The sequence below is a fragment of the Grus americana genome, chromosome 2 (genome assembly GCF_028858705.1).
Source record: "Grus americana isolate bGruAme1 chromosome 2, bGruAme1.mat, whole genome shotgun sequence".
NCBI classification, from domain to species: Eukaryota; Metazoa; Chordata; class Aves; order Gruiformes; family Gruidae; genus Grus; species Grus americana.
In genome coordinates, this window is record NC_072853.1 from 106,362,063 (window position 1) to 106,387,671 (window position 25,609).

At 40.5% G+C, this 25,609-nt stretch overlaps 1 protein-coding gene across 8 annotated transcripts in view; it reads left to right on the top strand.

Moving 5' to 3' along the window:
* TNS3 (tensin 3) overlaps window positions 1-25,609 on the top strand; it is a 262,648-nt gene that overhangs the window by 68,501 nt on the left and 168,538 nt on the right. For all 8 annotated transcript variants that reach the window (XM_054817660.1, XM_054817661.1, XM_054817662.1 and 5 more), the window contains 2 exons: window positions 685-796; window positions 18,165-18,202. In XM_054817660.1, the coding sequence (XP_054673635.1) occupies window positions 685-796; window positions 18,165-18,202 (150 nt within the window). The remainder of the gene's footprint in view (window positions 1-684; window positions 797-18,164; window positions 18,203-25,609) is intronic.

Consider the following 25,609-nt stretch of genomic DNA (forward strand, 5'->3'; position numbering starts at 1 on the left):
TATATTTTTGTTTTTGAATAGGAAACTGGTATTTCCAAACAGTCTGCCAATGAAAGTGAAGGTGGTTGTACCCTTTCAGAGGAGATACTGACTCTGTAATAGGCTTTTGGTAGCCCCTTCTGTTATGTTACCCAAATGTTTCCTAAGTTATAGAAGCCATATAATGTCCACTGCATATATAGTATTGACTTTTGCACTTCTGTCCATTTATTAAATGAAAAGCCCAAGCTGTCTTCTGCAGCAGATGACTTAAATTGGCTACTGTTATGGAGCATTGCTTATGTTATTTTTAACCAGTTTAAGCTGAACCAATGAAAAATTTTTATATAGGTAAGACCTTAGGTCATAATGGTGTTGATTCATATCATAGAGATTATTCTGTATTTCCACTTACAAGATAAGTCATAGAATGAATTCTGAAGTTAAGATATAAAATGTCTTGCAGTGTCTGTGTCCTGATGTGCAAGAGGTTCCTCATGTTCTGTTGCTTCCCACGCTTGAGAGTGGAAAGCTCATGTTATTCAATAGGAATGAGGATGAGAGAGAGGGTGAGAGCACTTCAACATACTACTGTTGTACTACTGACACGCTACTGTTATGTTTAATTTAAAATTATCTATATTTCACTTAAAAGTATGACTCAAAAGCTGACAGGAGGTCTGATGTTATTTCCCTTGCTTCCAGCCTCAAGAAACAGCTTCAAGGCCTCACACCTTCAAAAACAAGTCTTTTAAGAAATCCAAAATTTGTGGAATCTGCAAACAAGTAATTGATAGCCAAGGCATTTCCTGCAGGGGTGAGTAACATATGATGTGTTGTTTATTTTTTTTGCTGTGTAAAGGAAATTAATTTCATATTAATGTTAAAGTTCCTAGGAATCCATGTTTCTGGAATTTCCCCTGGACTAAGTATAAATATTACCTCGGTTTATTTCCTTACTTTGTACAATAGCGTTCCCTGCTTTTGTTGGGGAGTGGGGTGCTGTAGTAGGTAATTGGAGTTGTATAATGATGTGCTTTTATTACCGTGCTATTCAGGCATGTTCCAGAATAAGGCAACGCCTGTGGAGGCTCTCTGAGGAGCCAGTGAGTGATGTGTGCACAGTGGGTGACAGATGCCTCTGGAATTCAATCTCCAAATGAGGAAGTGTCTGACCCTTCCTCACTGAGGCATGAAGGTTTTCTCTGCATTAATTTGCTAAAATTCACAAGAGCAGCCATCTGTTTGTTTATTTGAATTTTTCCAGTTGCATTATGCTCTGTCTAATCCTTAGTCCTTCAGTCTGATCACTTGCAGAAACAATAAAGAGATCGTCCTCCTGGATGCACAGACTACAGAGACTCAGCTGCCTCTGGCATTGCTGCCTGCTCCTTACTGCTGTTTTCCCTCACTCTTCTCCCTTGCTGTGTAGAATTGAGCATATTTGTCTCTTCTCCATGGGATATCTGTGGCAGAATTAAATCTTGGGAAAGCTTAATAGGTCCTTTCTGCAAGTTGTCCAGGAATAAGGGTTTTGATCCCCCGTACTGATTTAGCCTGGTTAATGTTCAACTCCTGTTATTCCATGTTAATAAAATAGTCTATTTACTTGTTGCATGTGTGATTTACCTCCTAGTAAGAGAATGGTATTGTCTTTTCATCTGAAGTGTAGTAGCCTTTTTCACTTAGAGGTGTTTGCACTACTTTTCAGTTCTAGATGGATCGCTTTCTTCCACCTCCTCCCTTCCATATTCTTTAGACGCTTTAGAATCCCTGTGAGGGTTTGAGAGGGAGGTGAGAGATTTGGATGTGGAAGGAATGTGGCCATTGCCTGCGCTAAGGTGCAGATTTTGCAGATGAACAGCTAAATGTAAAATACCTCATTTGTTCAGCGGGAGTGGTAGTTATGTATTTCTTTAACATATTTCTCCTGTCTGTCCTGCTGGAGGTTGATTCCAAAGTTCTTAGGATTTAGTTGTTTTCAACTTAGCAGAAATAGTATTGTTGGAAGGAAGCTTGCCTGGTGAAGGAACTGCCTGAAGACCCTCTTCATCAGTCAGATTCGGTGTAAAAAGCACTGAACCAGGAGAGAATCAGTACTTTGAAGGGAAAGGCCTTGGGGGGGTGTGTGTGGGGGGGGGGGGGGGAAGTCTGTCAGTTTGCTCTGGATTTGAGTTCTCACAGCCCAGTGCTGGAAGTCTCAAATTCACAAAAGCTGTGTCAGTGTGCTTACCTACCAAAGCTGCCAAGAGCTTTGCCATATGTCTTGTAAACAGGTCAGAGGTTAGGATGAATCTGAGCAAGATTTCCTTTTACCTCAATGTGTAATAACTTTGGTTCAAATACAGAAACTAACAGTACATGCCAATGTAATTACACCTCTTTGACTAGCATTTGTACATGGTTCAAAATATCAGGAAGAAATCAAAATTCATAGGTGTTCAAACCATCAAGGAAAAAAGCTTCCAGGAAAAACAAAAAACCTGAGAAACTAAAATTCTACAAGCACTCCTACTGGGATCTCTCCAACACACTCCCCAAACCAATACATTCATGGCTATGATACATCTGTGTCCATATCTAAGTCTGTCTGAGATAACTTTCTCTAGGTTTCTGGGTGCAATTTTCAGAAGGAGCCCCTTGATAGTTTCATGTAGCCCCTTTTATTGATGTGAGCACCGGGCAGACCCACCATCATTCTTTGCTGCTGGTAGATTTTGATTGTTAGTTGCTTGATACTTACCTGTGGGATGGGAGCAACAGAGTTGCACAAAGTGAAGTGGTGACTCCAAGTAGTTTCAATTTATTAAGTACCCATTTGTATTTTAACTTACAGCACAGGCTTTATAAAGCAGAGATTCGGAAAAGATAGAACTGAAAGTTGTCTGTTCCCTTGCCAGCGCCGCAGTACTTGAAATGTACCCTAGTACTGTGAAACTCTGAGGAAAACTAAACCAGCTGTGTCAAAGCCAAATCCTGGTGCTGCTGCTTCTGGTAAATTCTCCCTGATGTTGCTGAATGAAAGTGAGCAAGTTGGCATTGGGGGGAGGGGAGGGAGAAGAAAAGCCTTCAGTTAAAGAGGAAATAAAGTTCCTTTATGTATTAATGAGAAAATCTTGCTTTTTAACAGTTTCTCTTCACAAGATAATAGCTCTTTGTACAGACTGCAGGTTCCTTCCAGACTATAGTATCTTATCAGTTAAAGGAAAGTTACGTGTCAAGAGAAATGAGAGGAGTGGAAAGGCTCCAGATTGGTCACTATGTAGTATTTGCTGTTTATCTAGCAGTGAATCATCTACTTGTTGTAAGAAGAAGGGAAAAAAAAAAAAAAGCTGTAACTGGGTGTTGTGTTGCTTAGGTAAGTTTTCATTAGTATGTGGCAGTCATTTTGGGGGTGTGTTGTTTAGACCAGTCTTGCAAAATGTGTCCTTTGCCAGGTCTGAATGTAGTACTTAAAAGCTTGCTATTAAAAAATAAATGATTGACTGAAAGGTACCTTGAATGGTGATGTCCCTTTGTCCTTGTATACTTCAGTCCACCTCAGTAAAGCATACTTACAGTGAATTTATTTTTAACAAGCTGTATAAAAACAGTGGCCAAAAGGAAAGGTAGATTTGAAGAAGGAGAAGCTCCTGACTGTCCCCCTGTCTGGTAAGCATTTATGTAGCTGGGCTCTGTCTTTGATGCAGCTTCTCATCATGAAGAAAGGACAAACAGCTGTTGATTGATTGCTACAGTACTTGCACATTCTGCAGTAAACTGAGGACCACATGACTCTCCATGTTTCTTCAGCACTGCCTCAAACTTAAATACTTTTGAGCTCTGGTTTGATCTTCCCTGCAGTACAGTTCAATTTAATTCGGGACTAAGCAGATACAAATCCTAATCATGCACGTTTACATAGCCAAAGGGCTGCAGTGCTACAAAAGCCTTTTGATTCTATTTTTTAAGCTACTTACCCTAGATATTGAATATTCAGTATTTTACTTTATTTGTAAAGAAGCTGTCATAATAATGGAATATCTATGTATTTTCCATGTGAATTTCTATTTTATTATATATCTTTTGTATATGTAAAACAGAAAATTATTTTTACTTCTATTTTTTAAATTATCATTTGTATTTTGTGTTGTAATTAAATGACTGTTAGTGTACAACAGAGAGCTTTTTAGATGCTCTGAATCTTTGCAATCTCTAGAAAGTACTTTTCTGGCAATTTAAAAACTGGAGACCAGATTTGGGAAATTCGAGTAGTTTTAAATAATGCAGTATTATTTCCTAGCTCTTAGAGCATCGATGGATGAAAAAAGTATGAAGGATTGAAACACATTACACATTTCTGTTGATGAAATTCCCCTCCAGTTGACCATTAGTTAACAGTTTAGGTGCTGCTAGTGATGCTTTACGTGCGATACAAAGCATCCCATGAACTAGATTTTGAGCTTAAAGCAATTAATGGTAGTTAGAACAAATTGCATATCTTTTTTGTTAATTTAACCTAGCCAGGAATGTCTTGGATTTGGGAATATGTGTTGGAGCGATCCCAGTAGGAGTGCTTGTAGAATTTTAGTTCCTTGCTTGTTTTTTTTGTTGGTTTTTTTTTTAATTTTTCCTGAAAGTTTTTTTTCCTTGATGGTTTGAATACATGTGAATTTTGCTTTCCTCCTGATATTTTGAACCATGTATAAATTCTAGCCAAATAGGTGTTAAATTACATTGATATGTACCGTTAGCTGTATTGTAATGCTTACTATGGTATTGTGTGTAAGCTGAGTGTAATAAAGAATACAATTCACCTTCTTAAAATTAAGATGCATAATAACTTCTGTCTTTTAAGTCATGTTAACATACGGTCTCATACAAATGTTGATTGACTTACAGTAAGTCCTGGACTGTTTTCTTGAGCGTATAGCGTGAAGTGATAGTAGAAAGTGCATTTTCTCATGAAATTACAGTATCTGTGTTTAATCAAGAGCTTCCAGCTGCTTACAGATCATAGATCAGGACTTTAAGACAATTGCAGCTAGTTTTCTTCTTAGAGGTTTGATATTTTCCTTTGAAATTCACCTGCTTGTTTTTGATTATGCTTGTGGTCATGGCTAGTGATCCACTTAAAATCTCATTTTGGCTTAGTTGGAGTTACCCGATATAAAGAAGTCTCTCTATTCAATCAAATGTTCATTGCTTCTGGCAAGACAAAATACATTTTTTAGACTGAGAGTCATTTAGAACTGACAAACTGTTCTTAAGGCTTGGCATACTGTGTGTGTAAATATATGCATATTTAATCTTACATGATAGCAGATGGTTTTATATACTCTATCTTTCAGTAAGTGCTAAGTTCAGTAATAACATATTAGTATCTTAATGTGCAAATCATGTCTGTGGTTACAGTTCTGGCAGACAAACTAGAAAGACAGAAATGCCGAAGGAATTTGTATCCTCCTTGGGGCAGTAGTAGTTGACTCTAAATCATAGAATGGTTTGGGTTGGAAGGGACCCTAAAGATCATCTAGTTCCAACCCCCCTGCCATGGGCAGGGACACCCTCCACTAGACCAGGTTGCCCAAAGCCTCATCCAACCTGGTCTTAAACACTTCCAGGGATGGGGCATCCACAACCTCTCTGGGCAACCTGTTCCAGTGCCTCACCACTCTAACAGTAAAGAATTTCTTCCTAACATCTAACCTAAATCGACCCTCCTTCAGCTTAAACCCATTACCCCTTGTCCTGTCACTACACTCCCTGATAAACAGTCCCTCACCAGCTTTCCTGTAGGCCCCCTTCAGGTACTGGAAGGCCGCAATTAGATCTCCCCGGAGCCGCCTTTTCTCCAGGCTGAACAATCCCAACTCTCTCAGCCTGTCCTCGTAGGAGAGGTGCTCCATCCCTCTGATCAGCTTCGTGGCCCTCCTCTGGACTCACTCCAACAGGTCCGTGTCTTTCTTGTACTGGGGACCCCTGAGCTGGATGCAGTACTCCAGGTGGGGTCTCACGAGAGCAGAGCAGAGGGGCAGGATCACCTCCCTTGACCTGCTGGTCACACTTCTTTTGATGCAGCCCAGGACACGGTTGGCTTTCTGGGCTGCAAGCGCACACTGCCAGCTCATGTTGAGCTTCTCATCAATCGACACCCCCAAGTCCTTCTCCTCAGGGCTGCTTTCAATCCATTCCTCGCCCAGCCTATAGTCATGCTTGGGATTGTGCAGGACCTTGCACTTGGCCTTGTTGAACTTCATGCGGTTCACACGGGCCCACCTCTCCAGCCTGTCAAGGTCCCTCTGGATGGCATCCCTTGCCTCCAGCATGTCGACCACACCACACAGCTTGGTGTTGTCGGCAAACTTGCTGAGGGTGCACTCGATCCCATTGTCCATGTCGCCAACAAAGATGTTGAACAGTGCTGGTCCCAGTACCGACCCCTGAGGAGTGCCACTTGTCCCCGTTCTCCACTTGGACATTGAGCCGTTGATCACAACTCTTTGAGTGTGACCATCCAGCCAATTCCTTATCCACCGAGTGGTCCATCCATCGAATCCATGTCTCTCCAATTTAGAGACAAGGATGTCATGTGGGAGAGCATCATATGCCTTGCACAAGTCCAGGCAGATGATGTCAGTTGCCCTTCCCTTCACCACCAACGCTGTAATCCCATCACAGAAGGCCACCAAATTTGTCAGGCATGATTTGGCCCTAGTGAAGCCATGTTGGCTGTCACCAATCACCTCCTTGTTTTCCATGTGCCTGAGCATAGTCTCCAGGAGGGTCTGCTCCATAATCTTGCCAGGCACGGAGGTGAGACTGACCGGCCTGTAGTTCCCTGGGTCTTCCTTTTTTCCCTTCTTAAAAATGGGGGTTACGTTTCCCCTTTTCCAGTCCAGGAACTTCACTGGACTGCCAGGACTTCTCAAATATGATGGAGAGTGGCCTGGCCACTTCATCCACCAGTTCCCTCAAGACCCGCGGATGCAACTCATCAGGTCCCATGGACTTGTGCACCTTCAGGTTCCTTAGATATTCTCGATCCTGATCTTCTCCTGCAGTGGGCAGTTCTGCATTCTCCCAGTCCCTGCCTTTGTGTTCTGTGACCTGGGCAGTGTGGCTCAAGCATTTGCCAGTGAAGACTGAGGCAAAGAAGTCATTGAGTACCTCAGCCTTCTCCATATCCTGGGTAACCAGGTCACCCGTTTCATTCCGGAGGGGACCCACATTTTCCCGCGTCCTCCTTTTATCACTAATATACCTATAGAAGCCTTTCTTCTTGTCCTTGACATCCCTGGCCAGACTAATTTCTATCAGGGCTTTGGCTTTCCTAACCTGCTCCCTGGCTGCTCGGACAGTTTCTCTGTATTCTTCCCAGGCTACCTGCCCTTGCTTCCACCCTCTGTAGGCTTCCTTTTTTTGCTTGACTTTGTCCAGGAGCTCCTTGTTCATCCACAGGGGCCTCTTGGTGGTTTTGCTTGACTTCCTCTTTGTTGGGATGCATTGCTCCTGAGCTTGGAGGAGGTGACCCTTGACTATTAGCCAGCTGTCTTGGGCCCCTCTGCCTTCCAAGGCTTTGTCCCACGGTATTCTACCAAGCAGATCTCTGAAGAGGCCAAAGTCTGCTCTCCTGAAGTCCAGGGTAGTGAGCTTGCTGCACGCCCTCCTCACTGCCCTGAGGATCCTGAATTCCACCATTTCGTGGTCACTGCAGCCAAGGCTGCCCTTGAGTTTGACGTCCCCTACCAGGCCCTCCTTGTTGGTGAGAATAAGGTCCAGCATGGCACCTCTCCTCGTGGGCTTCTCTATCACTTGGAGGAGAAAGTTGTCATCAACACATCCCAGGAACTTTCTGGATTGCTTGCGCTCAGCTGCATTGTCCCTCCAACAGATGTCGGGGTAGTTGAAGTCCCCCATAAGGACCAGGGCTTGTGAACGTGAGGCTGCTCCTATCTGCCTATAGAGGGCTTCATCTGCTCAATCCCGCTGGTCAGATGGCCTGTAGCAGACCCCTGCTATGATGTCCCCTGCCCCAGCCCTCCCTTTAATCGTGACCCACAGGCTCTCAGTCAGCTCCTTGTCCATCCCCAGGTGGAGCTCCATGCACTCCAGCTGGTCACTGACATAGAGGGTGACGCTCCCTCCTCGTCTGCCCTGCCTGTCCTTCCTAAAGAGCCTGTACCCTTCCATCCCAACACTGCAGTCACAGGAGCTATCCCACCACGTCTCTGTAATGCCAATAAGGTCATAGCCTTTCAGGCGCACAAACATCTCCAACTCCTCTTGTTTGTTCCCCATGCTCCATGCGTTCGCGTAGAGGCATTTCAGTTGTGCCCCTGATGAGGCTGACTTATTGGCTGGGGTGGCTGGGATTCTTTTGATCTATTCTCCTAGTGTTACCCTGTTGGTTCCTGTTGCATCTGGAGCCCCTGGCTCGTCTTCTCTAGGCTTCGAGCGTGCTGTAGTGCATCCAGCACATCTCTGAGCAGTAGGCCGAGGGCCCTCGCCAGCACCCTGTCCCTCCAACCTGGGCACATCATCCCACAACATGTTACTGGCAAGCCTGATGTTATTCCCCTCCCGCTTCAAGCCTAGTTTAAAGCTCTGTCGATGAGCCCCACTAGTTCCTGGGCAAAGATCCTCTTCCCCCTTTGAGAGGGATGAATCCCATCAGGGTTCATCAGGCCCAGTGCCGTGTAGGCTGCCCCATTGTTAAAGAACCCAAAGTTGTGGCGTTGACATCAGCCACGGAGCCATGCATTTATGGACTGTGTCTGCCTGTTCCACCCAGTATTTCTGCCCTTAACTGGAAGGAGGGAGGAGAATATTACCTGTGCTCCCGAATCCTTCAGTGACCGGTGAAGCATATAGTGTTCATTTGTGGTGTAGGGGTATTTGTGTCACCCTGGCTTCCGTGGAGTTATCCTTGTGAAATAAAATCCTATATTACTAGGCACTTATATTGATAGATCTCATAATACATATACATAATACATTGTATAACTGTAATTTCAACATAACTGTAACATAACCATCTTTTGGTTAATTATGGCAATAGGCATACCCATATAATTATGTTAATATAATACAGGAGATCTTTGAGAGAATGAACAGACTGTCATCAAATTAAAAGGGTTTTTCATCATATCACTCTTGCTTTGTGTGATGTATGTATGTACACTTCCATATTTTCTTGAGCACTGATCCAGTGATTGTATTGCCTTCCATGGGACTGTTTTAAGGTGGTTTTAAAATAACTGCTTCGGTTAATACTTTTAAGATTTGTAATGGTGGATCTCTTGTATGTACGGCTTAAACTTGTCAAGAAACAGCAGAAAACAAACCAGAAAAACTTACTATTTTCCTAAGCAAATAACTGCTAATTACCTCCAAATTTAAAAGATATATGGACTTGTGAGAAAATGAGACCTAGACTTTCTTTTTGCTAGCACTGTGCGTTTTCAGTTACAACCAATATTCGATGAAACGACAGACAGACAACTGCATGTAAATTGGGATATGCAGGCTGTAGGACCCAAGGAGTGTGGTACCTAGAGCAGATTAATAGCTTGTAGCTGCTGTGAACCCCAAGGAAGAGGGATTATGGAATGCCCAAGCCAGGTTGGGTTAGGTAGGGACCCAAGCTCTTGCTATAATACCTCATTTGACTGTCAGCCTTGTTTGTGAAAGGCATCTGGGAGGATGTCCAAGGGAGACTTCATGAATTGATCTAGTGGCAGCTGAGAAGTCTTTTTAGGAACCCCTCAGAAATAGTTAGATGTTGACCTGGACATGAGTGACACAGAGTGTATTGTTCTGGGGAGGAGGAGGCTGAAAAGAAAAATGTGGACTGCAGCCCATCTGTGACACCAGAAGCTTGAGAAGGTCAGCCCCTCTTCTCCAGACAAAAGGTGCACACAGTAAATAGCAGTTTCCACCAGATCAGTAAAATGTACTCTTAACACAGCTGTACAAGCTGTACGTTCATATTTCAGTGCAGAGCTTAGATAGTGAAACATGGAAACTATGTGCATAACAACAGCAAAGACATGAAAGGGAAGGAGGAATAAAGACTTAGTGGAGCATACAGAGATACAGAAGAAGCCACTGTAATTAGTAGGCATTACACAAGTGGTACAGCCAGCATCCTGGCTGAACACAGCTCCCTTTGGAGCAGAGAGAAGCTGTAAAATTGACATCTTTTGATGGCATGTTGTTACCCCAGTAGGAACTGGGGGAGGAGGGAGGAATTTTGGCAGAAATCTCTAGGGTAAGTTCCTACTAATTTAAAAATAAAAAATACACAAGGCAAAACCATCTAGTGGAATGTTTAATGTTTATAGGAGCCAAGCTGCATCACAGATATTAGGTGGTGTTTCAGAAAGGTGTCTGTAGTGAAAATGAGTTATGTATTTGTTTACCTCATAAGGACTGACTTAATTATGCCAGAATTTGATCTGTGGTTATAAAACTTATTTTAAAGTTAAAGTTCAAACGACTAAGGTTTCTAAAAAGCTGCAGCTTCTGTTCATTACAGCTAATAAAAAAAAATAAAAATGAAGTAAATGTGATACCATGTGCCACCCCCCCGCCCTTTTTCCAGGAAAACCAATGACTGCTATGTGATCTGGTATACCTGCAATTTTACAGACTTAGCTCACTTGAAGAGAACCCAAAATTCCTAAGGGTAAACTGAAGTTAGAATTATCTGCTCTAACCCAAAAATCTGAAATGAAATGCTACTGTCATTACAGTGTAAAATTTGAGTGTGATGAACTTGATATGCCATGTGGAGAAAGGAAGCCTCAAAGTAAATCTTGATGCATTTGGCTAAAACATCATATTTCTAACTGGCTTCAAAACAAGAGGGTGGAGTGGGGGGGGATGACTACTATGAGAGACAGAAATAATGTACAGGAAGATAAAGTTTAAATAAAGAAGAGATGGGTGAAGAAATCTGTTGTAAGTAATGCTGAAAAACATGATACATGAAGAAAGCTTCAAGAAACTAAGCCAGGCTACAAACATAACTGCATTTAGGATCTGAACCCTGTAAATAGGTAAGAGGGGGAGTTCTTAGCTGATTTTATGCAGACTCCCCATCTATTGTCATTAATGAAATTTAAAAAATATCCTTGGAAAGCATGCCTACAACTAGTATAAGTACTTGAAGGATCATGTTGATGACCTCCTTTGCATAGCCTATATTGTTTTCTGTTACGGTGAAGGTCTTTATCGCTTAGATTTTCTGTAGGAGCTTAAGAACAGCTGTGACTCAAAACTTCCAGGCCCCTTGGGTCTTACCCACACAATAAATAAGTTTTTAACAACATCAGCTTTCTTATTTTGAAGATCACCCATTTTAAGCCAATCTCTTATTTTTCTCTGATCCTTGCTCTTAGCATAACTTATGCAGGATATGTTTTCAAGATCCATCACAGGCATGCAAGCTTTCTAGATCTTACAGTTCTCGCACTGTCTGCAGCTGTGAGAAAAACCTGGAGATAGTCCAGCCATTTTTTTTTTTTGTTTCATGTGGGTTGCTGACTACAGTAAACCATAGTCTGGTTGAAATGGTTTTGTGGATTGAATGTTTCAACATGGGGTTGTCTGGAGGGAGGAGGACTAAAAATAACCTCTGGTTCCAAACTGGATTAAGGTTTAATCATTTCCTGCCTGACTTGCAAGTGTAGCTTAAAAAGATGAGAAAAAGTTGCTGTATGAGTACTTATTTTAAAAAATGTGAAAACTTTTACTATGCTAATGTTCTGCCTTTGTAACAGCATCTATAGGAAATTAAAAAAACAAACAAGCAAAACCATATGCACCCGGGATTTTTCAAGATGCAGTTGAAATAATAAAGTTAGACTATAAATTCCACAGGGAAAAACAAAAAACAGACAAAAAAAAAACAAACCACCAAACACAAAACCCCCAAAAAACCCAGCTCAAAAGCTCTTGGTAGTCAAGATTCTTCCTACAAGACAGGAAGAAGATGGGAGTAAAGGAAAAGAGCAGACATACTATTGCAGCAGTAGTGCCAAAATATTTTTCTCTTAATAAAGATTTACCACTGTTGCAACAGCAAGGGAAATATTTCATCTGCAGGAAAGCTCCTTCACAACACACTTTACTGTAATAGCCACCCCAAGTAACAAATGCTGAAGCTTTGCACAAATTTCCCATAACTTTCATCTTCAAAAATAATGTCTTCAGTCCCTGTCATGAAGTGCTGGGAGCAATATTCAGATGAAGAGACAATGGTTGGCTGAATATGAAAAAAAACACCAAAAGAAAATCAAGGAGAAGTTTGAGGCACAGGAAATGTACCAGCAAATGTTGTTGCTGTAGTGTGGCTGTTAGACTTGAAACATCTTTGGCATGTGACTGATAACTTCTTTAAAATAGAAGTGTTTACTTTTGCAGCTAATGCCCAATATTTCCAGCTAGAGGACTGTTGCCCCACCCCTCACCTAGAGGTATCTCTAACCCATGCAAAACTGCATGCCATCTGCATGTTGCAGTTAATTTTTGTGTGTCCGTTTTTCATACTGCTTTTGTTTTGGACATTTATCTTGAGTTGAATTGTTGCAGAGCTGGTAGGAACAGGTCAGCAGAAAGGTGTTTGTGTGTTGGTGAGAGGTTTTTTCCTAATAATCTGGTCATGGTGTTATTAAACCCTTGTCAAAATACAAATGGCCAGCAAGTTGCACAGTTCTCTCCATTGGGGACGTTTTGGTCATGGATTTTGGCCTGGAGAAGACCCTGTCGTAGTGGCCTTGCTATGCATTTGTTAAAACATCCTGATTTGGTTTCTGAAAAAAGGAAGCAATCTTTTCTTCAGAGCCAATGACAGACCTGGGATTTTGTGCAAAACATCTCCTGCAGGAGGGAGATGTTGGTCAGCAGTGGTATCACTAACCTAGCTACTAAAATGTCCTGCGACACTCTTGACACCCATCTTTCTGTGGTATTAAGAGAGAAGACTGGAACTGGGACCTATAAAAACTAAATCTTGATTACACAAATCTTCTTATATGCTTGGTTTAGATTACATTTTGTGGTGGATCCTTGAGGACTCTTCTATTACTGTCAAAAAAAAATAGCTGTAATAGCATGTGTCCATTTTGGGCAAGCTGAGGTGGAGATGCTGGGGGAAAAGCATATTTCAAGGAGCTGGGCCTGTGATTTGGTATCCTAATTTATTATTTGTCACCAGGAAGTTAAAAAATATCAAGAGCTGTATAGTATATGCTTTTAGGGCAAGTGATCTTCCTTAGGGATTAGCAAGTTATTAAACTGAGTTACATCTCTTGGATTTTCTATTTATATGCAAGTTTCTGCCCCAAGAGGATTTCTGAATTATCTTGTTTGTACCCTTGCCGTACATACAGTTATTTAAAAAAAAAAAAAAAAAGCACACAAAAACTCACTATGGAGAATCATTTGAAAAAAGGTGTGATTAAGTGCGAGTTTGTCCCTATAAACTAGTCATGTTTTGATATTCACTGAGTGTACAGTGTGACAGAATGTCTGTATGGAATATGTTGCCATACCATGTGTCAATTAAATGCTAAAATGTTGCAAGGTAAATAGCCCTTACCGCACAGAGAGGGAAACTTAAGCTCTTTGTCCTGGTAAACCATACATCATTCTGTGGTTAGCTTACAGAAGTACTCTCTTACATTGTAAATACATTGCTACTGGTTTTCAGGGAGCATCCTACATGCGTGAATGTAAGAAGTAGAGCTCTCATTTCATAAAAATTTTGGAGTTTAAGTCTGAAACATATGATTCACTATGCAATATTGTTGACTTGCAGGAGTTAACACATCTTCATTTTGATGCAAAGAGATGTCTTTTTTTTTTTTTTTCTTTCTACCGCTTTTTAAAAAATGGCTTCTCAGAGCTATTGTCTAGGAACTGTTTTGAAGTGTAGTAAATTGACTAAATATGGCTTGGCCTCCATTTCATTGCCAGCCAGCTTGGGACAGTTGTTCTTGGAACTGATGCCAGAATCCTTAAACACAAATTTGGAAAGTCTGGTATTTGACGAGAGCTGATGTGTGGGATGCAGACATTCAGCTGTTCAGTTGAAGAACTGAAGTAGCCTTGCCGAGTGTGACATTAAGTCCTCTGGACTGTTTCAGGCACATTTTTAAATTCAAATACACTTGGGCTGTAGTCCTGAAAAGAGTTGAGTGCTATTTCGCTAGTAAGCTTTGCCTGAAAAATGCCAGCATTTGGTAGAAGCTACTTGTTGAGATCTTTTAACTGTAAGTTCCATGTATTTTCCTTAAAAATTGATGTGCTGTGAGTATAGTCAGTTGTTTGTATGTTATTGCATTGCACATTTGTTGCACTGGAAAGGCATGGGTTGCACGATTGCGGTGTAATACTGGTTTTTTTGGCTCTAGCAACTTTCTGAAAGTGCATCTCTACTATTCAAGGCTTTCCATAAGAACAGCTGGCATATTGAAACGTGATTTAGTCTCTCTTGTAATCTAATGATTGAGGTAATCCATCTCTTTGCAAGCAGTGTAAATGCTTGGGCTGAGACAAAACTAGCCTAGGGCTGAGGGAGTGCAACCATCCAGGCAGGATAATTCTGCGAAGTAGTAGTGTTAGCTGTGGCAAGATGAATTCTAAGTAACAAAGTATCAAGCAAATGGATTTTTCTCTGTAGGCAAGTGGTTAATTTGCTAATGTTGATGAAGGGTTCTCTCACTGTTCATGATGTTAGCAACTATAGTGGAGAAAATCATATGAATTGCATTGTAAAAGAATGTGCCTGGAAAAGTAGTGGTGCTTCTCTCCACTAACTCTTTTGTGCTCAGATACTTGGAGAGTTGTGGCTGCTGCAGCACAGCCCTTATTCCATTCACTCTTACTCGATGTGTCTGCATGCTTCCTTGTACCCAATTCATGGTATTTTCTTGATACCTTTCTTTCTTTGAAATGCTGCTGATACTCCCCCCCGCTATGTGTGTATATATATTTTTTACTTTTTCCCTCCCTTCTAGAGAAGGGATGGAGGGTGTGGGAAATAGAGGAGAGAAGAAAACTGAAGGACAAATTAGTTTAAAAGTACTCCAGTTTAACTCTATCTGTACTTTGAAAACAACCTTGAAGTTTTTTCTAATGACTCTGTCACACTAGCAATAAAACTGTTGGTAGGAATTACTATCTAAAGATTGATAATTGGCTGCAGATTAGTGACCCAAGGTATACTTTCTTCCAATCAGTTGTTAATTCCTAAGCAATGTTCTATGCTAACAGCCTTTTTCTCTCTTTTTTTTTTTAGTTGGTTTTAGCAAATGGTTGTATGTTTACTACAAATGAGACTTTTGTGGGTTTTGGAGTGTGTGTATATGTGTACCTGTGCATGTATATATTTGTGTACATATGTTCAAACATGTATATACATTTGTAAATGTTTATATACACACATACTTATATAGATCTTTATATACATAAAAAGATTACCTCACCAGCAAATGAAAACTTGTGACATTTGCTGTACCTCAGTGGGACATAGGTAGATTATGCAAAATGGTTTGAACACTTGAGCATCTGGTAAATGCCAACAACATTCTGGCAAAATAGGCTCAGTTATTTTAAGTTTTGTTGTTCTGGGCAGAGATTTGGTCTACTGGTGAAGTTCAGACTTGTCAAGAAAAGGGAATTGGTGTTTGGATCTGTTATGTTTGGGGATCCATTTCTGTTGTTGGGATGTAGCTGGTGTGCCTTTTAGGAGCAACGTATGCAATGAGAAGTTTGATGTTTACCCAAGAGGGAAATGGGAGAATCTCCTTTCTGCTTCTGAGCATTAAAGAATTCTTTGTTTGTTCCCAGTATCTGGACAGTTCGTGATCTCATTTTGTGTGCTTATTTCTATCCAGTTTTATTATCATAATGAGTTTTATTAGACAGTGAGGGAGAGAAGGTAATGACTTAACTCAGTCTAATCCATGAAAGTGCTAAATTTAGATATGAATAGGGTATTTCTGGATGCTGAGGAGGAGCAAAGCTGTCTTTATGAATGAATTGGATCTCTATCCTCAGAATGTTATGGATTTAAAGACCTGAAAAAATACACAGTTTATTTCAGTCAGAGAGTTTTGCCTGATATATGTGTATTTGGCTAATTACCTCTTGAGGCTTTAGTCTTCATTTCCTTTGAATCTCATAAATGTAGCAATGCTTTGTGTTCTGCCTTTAATTATGTATGGAGTTTGTACGTCATATTTCTGTGTTGCTTATGAGTTTGAATGGGATGCAAATGCAAGATGCTGCTGTTCAGGCTAAACTCACATCTGACTTAAGTGGTTTCTTTCCAGCAGAGACAATACTGTTGTGTTACGCAAGAGCAGCAAACTCTGACTTTTTGTGTACATGGAAACTGAAAAAACTCTATGGCTGCATTTACTGTTGTCTACATCTTTAATAAAAATTTTGTGCATTGTTGGTGACCTTTGTGATTTGGTTTTGCATGAGCCAGTAGCAAAATCATGGAAGTTGTCATGGAATGAAATCTCTTTTTGTTTTGTATTTCATCTTGCCCCCCAGGAATTTAGGGTTAAGCATCAGTAAAGATGAGAACCTTGTCTGTAACATCAGGGTTTCCTGACAGATTTACTGTTTTATTCTTTACTTTTTGTGATTATCTCTGTTTTGTTTTGGTTATTTTCACCATTTTACAGGAGATCTCGAAGTAGGTTATAGAAGAAACAGATAGTATGCATGCATATTTTTATAGCATCTGTTAGCCTTTTGCACAGTCAAAGCTAATCATACTAATTTAAAATATGGATTTTACTATATACAGTTTTGGTGTATGAAATCACTTAATGAATTTAGGCATCCTCCATGTTGTTATGCAAGAAAATGAAGTTTTTGCTCACGGATTAAAAGCCATCTTCTGTTTGCTTTAAGTTCAATAGAGTTCGTAAGTGGTATGTGGTTATTGATCATTATCAATGCTAATAGTTAGAGCAGTGTATTTGTGTGAACACTAATACATTTTTAGAATAAAGAATCTTGATACTGTGAAGTACTATGAACAAAGAACTCATTCCTAACTTATACCTGAGGAAGATAAGTGAACATAGCACCTACAAGTTTGCATAAGAAAATGGGTCAGTAAGCCTTACTTTTTATTTCTTTTTTCCCTGAGAAGTGACTGGAGCATGAGGGTTTTTCATTCAGCAGTCAATGCACTTGAATCTGAAATGGGCATGGTCATGTATGTGCTGACTTCACATCTTGGTCATTGTATCTTTTATGTTGGATCAGGCTGTAGAATATTTTTCTCTTGGTAGAAGCATCAAGAAATGAGCATGGCTTTCAGCTTCAGTGTTCTAAGGTTAGGCCCCGGTTAATCTTCCAGCTAAATCTCTGTGATATTCTGCAACTTAGTGATTTGAGGATTGAATAAATAAATTTTTCCTGAATATAAAATACAATTTAGCTCACAGTAACCCAAAGGATAAACATTGCATGGAAATAAAGCAAATTTCAGAGTAAAGAAGGAAGTGCATATAAATGGAAAATCTGTTAAAGCCAGCCTGTGTCAGATTCTAGCTATTACATTGTTCCATCATAGTTACATTGCTGCTCATCTGGCTACTTTTTATGTTAAGTGCTGTTTTCTGAGTCTAAACTTGCTAGTAGGATTCATCCTTTCCTGTTCTTAGGTCAGCAGGAATTTAAAAGAAACCAAATGCTTACCTCTTAGGAGTAATGTTTGCAACACTGTGTAAACTGTATTTCACAATCAGAAATTAAAGTCTGAACAGTCATGGTTGCTTGCTTTTCTTAGGTCTCTGGAACTGCTGATATGACTAAGATTCACGGGTTACATTGGGAACAATTTGATCTTGCTATTTGTGTTATTTAGATGGTAACACTTCTAGTGCATGTGAAGCTGTAAAGGTAGGTATCAAGATAATCAGCCCTTGAAGTTGAACCAGATGTATGTTATCATAAGATGGTGAAATGCAACAAATCTGATAACATTGCTGTAATTAATCTTTCAGGAATGGGTAAAAACAAAATGCATTTCTTTTTAGCTTTTTGTTTTGAAATACTTTTATATATACAGACTTGAGTTTGGCCAGATCTCTAGTAGAAAATTGATCTAAAGAAATGGAAGGGAGAATCCACCCACTCTTTTACTCATATTTTATTTGGTTTTTTTTTAGTTTGCAAGTATGCCTGCCATAGGAAATGTGAAGAAAAGGTAAGCATATTTATTTGCCTCCTTTCTTGCTGTTGATCCACATGCATTTGAAGTCGAGACTACAAAAGCTGTATCAACTAATTAAGAATAATATTATTAAATCAGATGTCTAGCTGTCAAAAAAGATTTTTTTTTCCTGGGGTATTGTTCTTGTCATTAATAAAAAAACAGGTCCCTATGTAGTCAAAACACCTGCACCAGTGGTTGAGTTTCTCATTCCTCCCACAGAAGGACATGTTTCAAGTTGAAAACAGCTGGTTAAGTGGGTGAAATAGAAACCACACAGTTCTACCAGAAAAGAAAAAATGTATCTGAGTGAATAAGATCTATATATGTATATACACACACACCTACTATATATATAAAATTTTTTTACTGCAACAGAGATTTAAAGGCAAACTTTTGACATTGGATTATGGAAAGTATAAGCATATTATTAATTTATTTTCAGTGTCTACTGTAGATAGTTTCTACCCAGTTCAGGTTCATTACTAGAATTTTGTTAGTTTTTAAAATATCTGAGTCCCTTTTACACAAGGTGAGATCAGTACTTCCATGGTCCCAAGTGACTTAAAGTTTCCCCTAGATTTGTGTAAATCAAAGACATTTACAGAGTGTTGCAGCCTAAATCTAGCAGTCTTGGAGGGCTTTATTTTACCAGAACCACCGTCATGGGGTAATTTTCCTTGCTTTTAGCAAAAACTTTTGGTTATTACTTGCCATCTATGAAGACAGGATTTTTTGTAGTTAGAGCACTGGGCTTCTGGAGACCACAGATGTAGTCCTGCTACGTGTGTTGTTGACTTGATATTTGGCCTTGTGCAAGGATTTGTTTGTTTCAGTGCTTCTAAGAAATATAACTAAATTCAAGACAAGAGCCTCAACTTAGTGAAGGACTTGGAGATTTGTCAAGTCATTTGGCGAAATTCTAGTAAATACACGTGTCAGTTCGCTGAGCATCTCCCATTTTGAGTGAAAATGGCACTTGTGCATTTGAAAATCTCTGTGGAATGCTGAATAAATGCAGAATTTTGGTTTTTTTAATGAAATAAGATGATAAAGTACACACAGTGGTAATTAAGTTTGCAAGTAAGGTATTACCTTTTGTAGGTTTTAATCAACTATACATTCAATAGTGCTTAGTAATAATACTATAGTAACGGTGGTCTAGAAGTAGAATGGAAACAGTTTAGTAGAAAGAAGTACTTTTTATTAGACCAGATGGTGTAATTGATCCCTTTTTGCACAGTAGCCTTGGTTCTCCAATTAGCACTCACAGTATGGAATTCTACCAGCTTCCATTGGGAAGAACCTGATTTGTTGATAATGTTGGTAGCTTGCAGATTTGCTTGGGTAGGTGCTACATAGATGTAGAGTTTCCAGAAGTCATGGTATGTAAATGATGATGGAGACTGTGGTAAGAAATTCTCTAAACTTGTTTTGGAGACAAATAATTTTGTGTTTGCCATATGTTAAAAAAGGGAAACTATTTCAACTAGTATTTATGCTCTCAGGCATTTGGGTGTTGAGTGTTGAAAAGACTAGTATATATATACTACTAATAGTAGTGTAATTTTCATCAAAATACCAGTATATTTTATGGTTTTTTAAATAATTAAAAAGAAACTACTAGCACATATTACAGAAGATAGAAAAATAAGGTATAGGAACAATACCAAATTTAATAATCAATTTTTTCTTACAAGAGGCATTTTTTTTCTGATTTTTCAGAGTAGTAGTAAGCCATCAAGTAGCTTGAATTCAGGATTTTTCTACGAGTCTTTTCTGACTACTTACGAGGCTCACAGCAATGTTGTATATAATCTTGTTACATCATTCATCCGAATTTAGATCTGAATTTTGCCTTTATTACCTAAAATGGTGTCTGTATTTTCATTTGGTTATCAGTTTAAGGCAAGAATGGTGGTTTTTAGGGCTATACTAAGACCATCTAAAGACATTGCAGGCAACCTTGAGAATACCTCTAGCCATAATCATATGCACTGGTTCAGATCCATGTGTTGGAAAGAGTTTCACGGACTCCAGCTGATTCGCAAGTATCTCTTCTCCTTGGAATATATTTCCTCCAGGACAAGTATTACTCCCTGCATTTTCTGTAAAACTACCCTGTCCACAGCTTATGGGGAGCAACTATTTTTGCAATAGTTAAACATCTCCCAGAACAAAATGTGTAAGCAGTTAGTCATCTGACAGTCATGTGGAAAGGGAGTGAATGAGAACAAAGAATGTTGCACTTAACGAGATCCTGTAGTCATTTTGGAAAAGAATAATGCATCAGCATGGTAAAGCATTACTTAGAAGACTGCTTGGGTCATGAGTGTTCATAAAAGCATTATTATGTGCAAGTCTAGTCATAAAGCCCCAGAACAAAACAGATAATGTTATAAATGTGTTCAGGTAAAAACAGCAGCTCAGGTCTTACACTGGCAACACTACAATTCAGGTTTTCAAGAGTTTGTCAAGATAATACCACTATTTGCTTGCAAATGAAAACCAAAATTTTCTTGTTATATAAATCACCCATGAAAATAAACTTTATCTTGACCTGAAAAAAAAGTAGACTCTGAATTTGATCAGAATGTACAAATGAAGGAAGAATCGTGTTTTGGAATTGTTAGGAGTGTCAGCCTGCTGCCTTGTAGGATGAACCCTGAATCCGTTCTCTGAGGGTTTTCCGGTTGTCCCCTGATATAACAGTGAGTACAAAATAACAAATGTGGGCAAGCATTGTAGTAATATTCCAAAACCTAGGGCACAACTGGAAGAAAATCTCAAGTTACAGAAGAAAAGAAGCAAACATTAGCTTGCACCAATTTAGGCTGCTATTGCATTCGATGCCATTATATCATTTGCAGAAAGATTATAATGTTTGAACTTACGTAGCATAAATCCACTAGATGGTGCAGATGGATACAAGCATGAAAACTGGATGAGTTGTAAAAGAAAGTTACCCAAAAACCCAACAAAAAAAGTGCCAAAAGCGCAAACTCCGCTGTCTTGGAATTGTCTGTGGAAAGAAAAACAAACAAAAAAGTGAACATAGTGAATGTCTGGATATAAAACCTTAAGAGATATATCCACCTGTCAGGTTACTGTTGGCAATTTAGCCCTGAAGGGGAGGGCAGATATGTGGGTACAGGGATGAATTGATGGAACTTGAGGATCCACAAATTCAGAACAGATTTTAGTATTTCATGCAGATAGCAACAAATACATGAACAAGTGTCCCAGGCAAGTTTATTCCAGTGAGGTTATTGAGGACTGAAGCAATCTAATCGTGTCCTTGGAGATGGAGCTCTGAGTAGGGGGACTGGTCTATCAGTCTGCTCTGAAGATGTCCCTCAACTCTTGTAGCCTGTGTGAACTCTTAACCTATTTGTGAAACTGCTGCATGCCTGCCAGTGCAATGTCACAGATCTTGGTGTGCTTGTGTAGAAACATTTGATTTCAGTACAGCCTCTCAGGGCAGCTCTTTTGCCTGTGTACTGCTCGATGGGCCTCTTCTGCACCCATCAGCATGGTGTGCGTTGGCAGTGCTGAGCTAAGACAGCCCTGTTGATCTGAGCCTCAGAAACTTGATACATATTAATAGCAAGACACGTGGTTGTAGCTGTAATGTGACTTTTCTAGTATTCTGGATGTACATAATCATAGTGAGGTGTCATCCCGCTGACATATATGCGTGCTCATCAAGGAGGCCTGATAAACCATACTTTTTTCTGTGTTGATAGGAAAGACACCCTAAAAATGCTGCCCTGCTTGAACAGTACTGGGGTGTTGTTAACTTGCTGGACCATAGTGGTGGCCCTCGTCATCACGGGAAGCCCTCATAAACTTGTCATTGACCTTGCATAGATGAAACAATTGTAATAAATTTGGTTTTGCAGCAGGCTTATATAGAACTAAAGCCAACCTTTCCGGTTATTATGTAATACCAGCATATAATACCATCTCAATTTACTGTAAAATATTTTTTGTGTGCTTTAGTCATCTATGCTTTTTTCTTTAAAGTGATGGGGGCAGAAAACCACTCTAGAGGAAAGTGTTTGCTATTCCCGTATGTACTGTATTTTAAAACTCTGTCTAAAAGGCAACATTTTTGTTTTCACTCTGAAAAACATCGTAAGAATGAATTCTGAAAGAATTTTGTTTTGCTGTACAAATCCCAGTTCATTTAGGTAATTACTATCTTTTATGGCCTCCGTGCATGTTTAACTTGGAAATGTTTCTGTATGGCTCTCTCTTCAGATGTACATATCTAATTAGTGTTCCCTGAGGTTTCTGAAGCTACAGCCTGTCTAATGTGCTAGCGCTTTGCTCTAGATTTTGTTTTGGGAACTTTGAGTCCCCTTTGTTTTGTAGCTTTGTCTCAGGGCATGTGTATTTGCATATGATATAGGAATACTTGTTAGTCCCACTACAAGGCTTTCACTTAGCTCTCTGTCCTAGGACACCATTTTTTACCATCTTTTACTCTGTTGGTTAGCTATGTGTTATAGATCTGGGGCATTGAAAGGTATTGTCCCATGACGCTAGCCAAACTTTATTCTTTAAAGTCTGCGATTTTGAAAACCAGTTTCTATCTCTTGACCTGTGGGAAGACTGAAAGTGGGAGGAGGAACCTCTTGACCATATTTTTTTGACCTGTTTTTTGTATGCTAATTCTCCCTTTTGAGAACTGACTGATTTTATTAAGTTTGTAAGCAAATGCTTAAAATCTCTTACAATCAGTAAGCTCAAGTATTTGCTGAAGTCTTTTGCTGAATCAAGTGTGATCCAACTTTATGCATTTGCCTAGCGAACATTCCATGTATTCTTAATTCAACCTGGAAGATACTTTTGCTGTGCTTAAGCCGAAAAGGCATTTTCTTTACACAATGCAGTTCGATTCTTTGGCAGTCTGAAATGATGTTTCAAAGAAACCAGTATTCTAGACAGATGGCTTTATGGTTTTTTCCAGTTCCAGTAAGATTAATTTATTTATATATGTTATATATATAAAAAAATATATATACTGTTATATACTTTCAAATTCTATAGGTTTTTTTTACAGAAAGAACAGATTTATAATATGTTTTTAGCATTTTGTCATTTCTAAAGCCACCAAAATTGTTTTAATAATACAAGGTATAAACACTTTGTCCTGCTACTTATCTCAAAGGCCATGTCTTTTCTAATTCTTTTTCCTAGGCATTTGTATCTAAGAAAATGTAATTCTTTTCTTGACCCTGTTCTTACTTTTTCTTTAAACTGTTTAAGCTGCTGCTGGTTGAAGAGGAATGAAAGAAGGCTCCCCACTGGCCCCAAAACCATAGTCCATTGTGATACCCTAATCTTTTTCTTTCTTAGTCTCTTCAACAGTTTAGCGAATATGAACATGATTATGGAAAAATGTGTAGAAATAAACAAAAATTTAACTTCAATTACTGTAAAAAACATGACTAGCAGCACTATACAAGGGAGAGTGACAGTAATCACAGCAATAAAGATTAGCAAGGAGTGACAGTTGGTTTGGTCCTAGGTTGGATGTTCAACTTGTATTGTGAAATCTATCTATATATATCTGTGTATAGAGAGAAACTAAGATTGGTCATGTGTTTTCATTTTGGAGATTTAAAGCACAAGTTGTATTGGCTCTCAAAAAGCTCTGTTGACTTTTGTAACTTAGTGTGGTGGGTTGACCCTGGCTGAAGGCCAGGTGCCCACCAGAGCCGCTCTCTCACTCCCCTCATTCACTAAACAGGGGAGAAAAGACATAACGAAATGCTTGTAGGTCGAGATAAGGACAGGGAGAGATCACTCACTAATTATCGTCACGAGCACAACAGACCAAACTTAGAGAGGGAATTCATCTAATTTATTACTAGGCAAAACAGAGTAGAGGAATGAGAAAACAAAATCAACTCTTAAAACACTTCCCCCCACCCCTCCCATCTTCCCAGGCTCAACTTCACTCCCGGCTTCAACCTTCCCCCCCTCAGCGGCACAGGGGGACAGGGAGTGGGGGTTACGGTCAGTTCATCACATGTTGTTTCTGCCGCTTCTTCATCCTCAGGGGGAGGACTCCTCTCATCGTTCCCCTGCTCCAGCATGGAGTCCCTCTCACGGGGTGCAGACCTTCAGGAGCAAACTGCTCCAGCGTGCGGTCCCCCACGGGGTCACAAGTCCTGCCAGCAAACCTGCCCTGGCGTGGGCTCCCCTCTTCACGGGTCCACCGGTCCGGCCTGGAACTTGCTCCAGTGTGGGCTTCCCACGGGCCACAGCCTCCTTCAGGTACCTCCACCTGCTCCGGCGTGGGGTCCTCCATGGGCTGCAGGTGGAATCTCTACACCCCCTCATCCTTCCTCCATGGGCTGCAGGGGGACAGCCTGCTTCACCATGGCCTTCACCCCGGGCTGCAGGGGGATCTCTGCTCTGGCACCTGGAGCACCTCCTCCCCCTCCATCTGCACTGACCTTGGTGTCTGCAGAGTTTCTTACATCTTCTCACTCCTCTCTCCGGCTGCAAAAGCTGTCTCCCTCTAAGTGTTTTTCTTCTTCTTAAATATGTTATCACAGAAGCGCTGATTGGCTTGGCCTTGGCCAGCGGCGGGTCCGTCTTGGAGCCGGCTGGCATTGGGTCTGTCAGACACAGGGGGAGCTTCTGGCAGCTTCTCACAGAAGCCACCCCTGTAGCCCCCCCACTACCAAAACCTTGCCACGCAAACCCAACACACTTAGGTACTTTCTTGGACTTGTTTGTGAATAAACGTTGTGCCTACTTGGTGATGTGGTTTAGGCCCAGCCGGCATCTGAGCACCACGCGGCCGCTCGCTCACCCCTCCCCCAGTGGCCTGGGGAGGAGAACGGAAAAACAACGGCAAAGCCTCGTGGGTTGGGGTAAGGGCAGTTTACTGGGACAGCAAGGGAGGGGGAAACAATCAACAACAGTACTGATAACAGATATTCACAATGGGTGATAACAGAGAACAATTTACCAACCCACCAACCGACCAGACGCTCAGCCAGTCCGGAACCATGCCAAAACCACGCCGCCCCCTCCCCTGCCCAACTAGCCCCCTTTTATGGTGAGCATGACGTCACATGGGATGGAATAGCCCCCGGCCAGCTTGGCTCATCTGTCCTGGCTCCTTGTGAAATTAACTCTATCCCAGTCAGAACCAGGACACTTGGGCTGCCTTACTAACGTTGTAAGGCTCTTGCAGTGGATGGGCGTGAAGGCAGGTACCTTTACCCTGTGAAGAGAATTGGTGGCCCTTGGCAGTCCAGTGGGACAGATACGTATGGAGAAATGTACTGTGCATTGCCATATGACAATTTCTCTTGTGTTTTTGGAGGAAGAAGGAGAGATCCTTCTATTTTGTATAAGGTTGAGGAAAAGAGATGG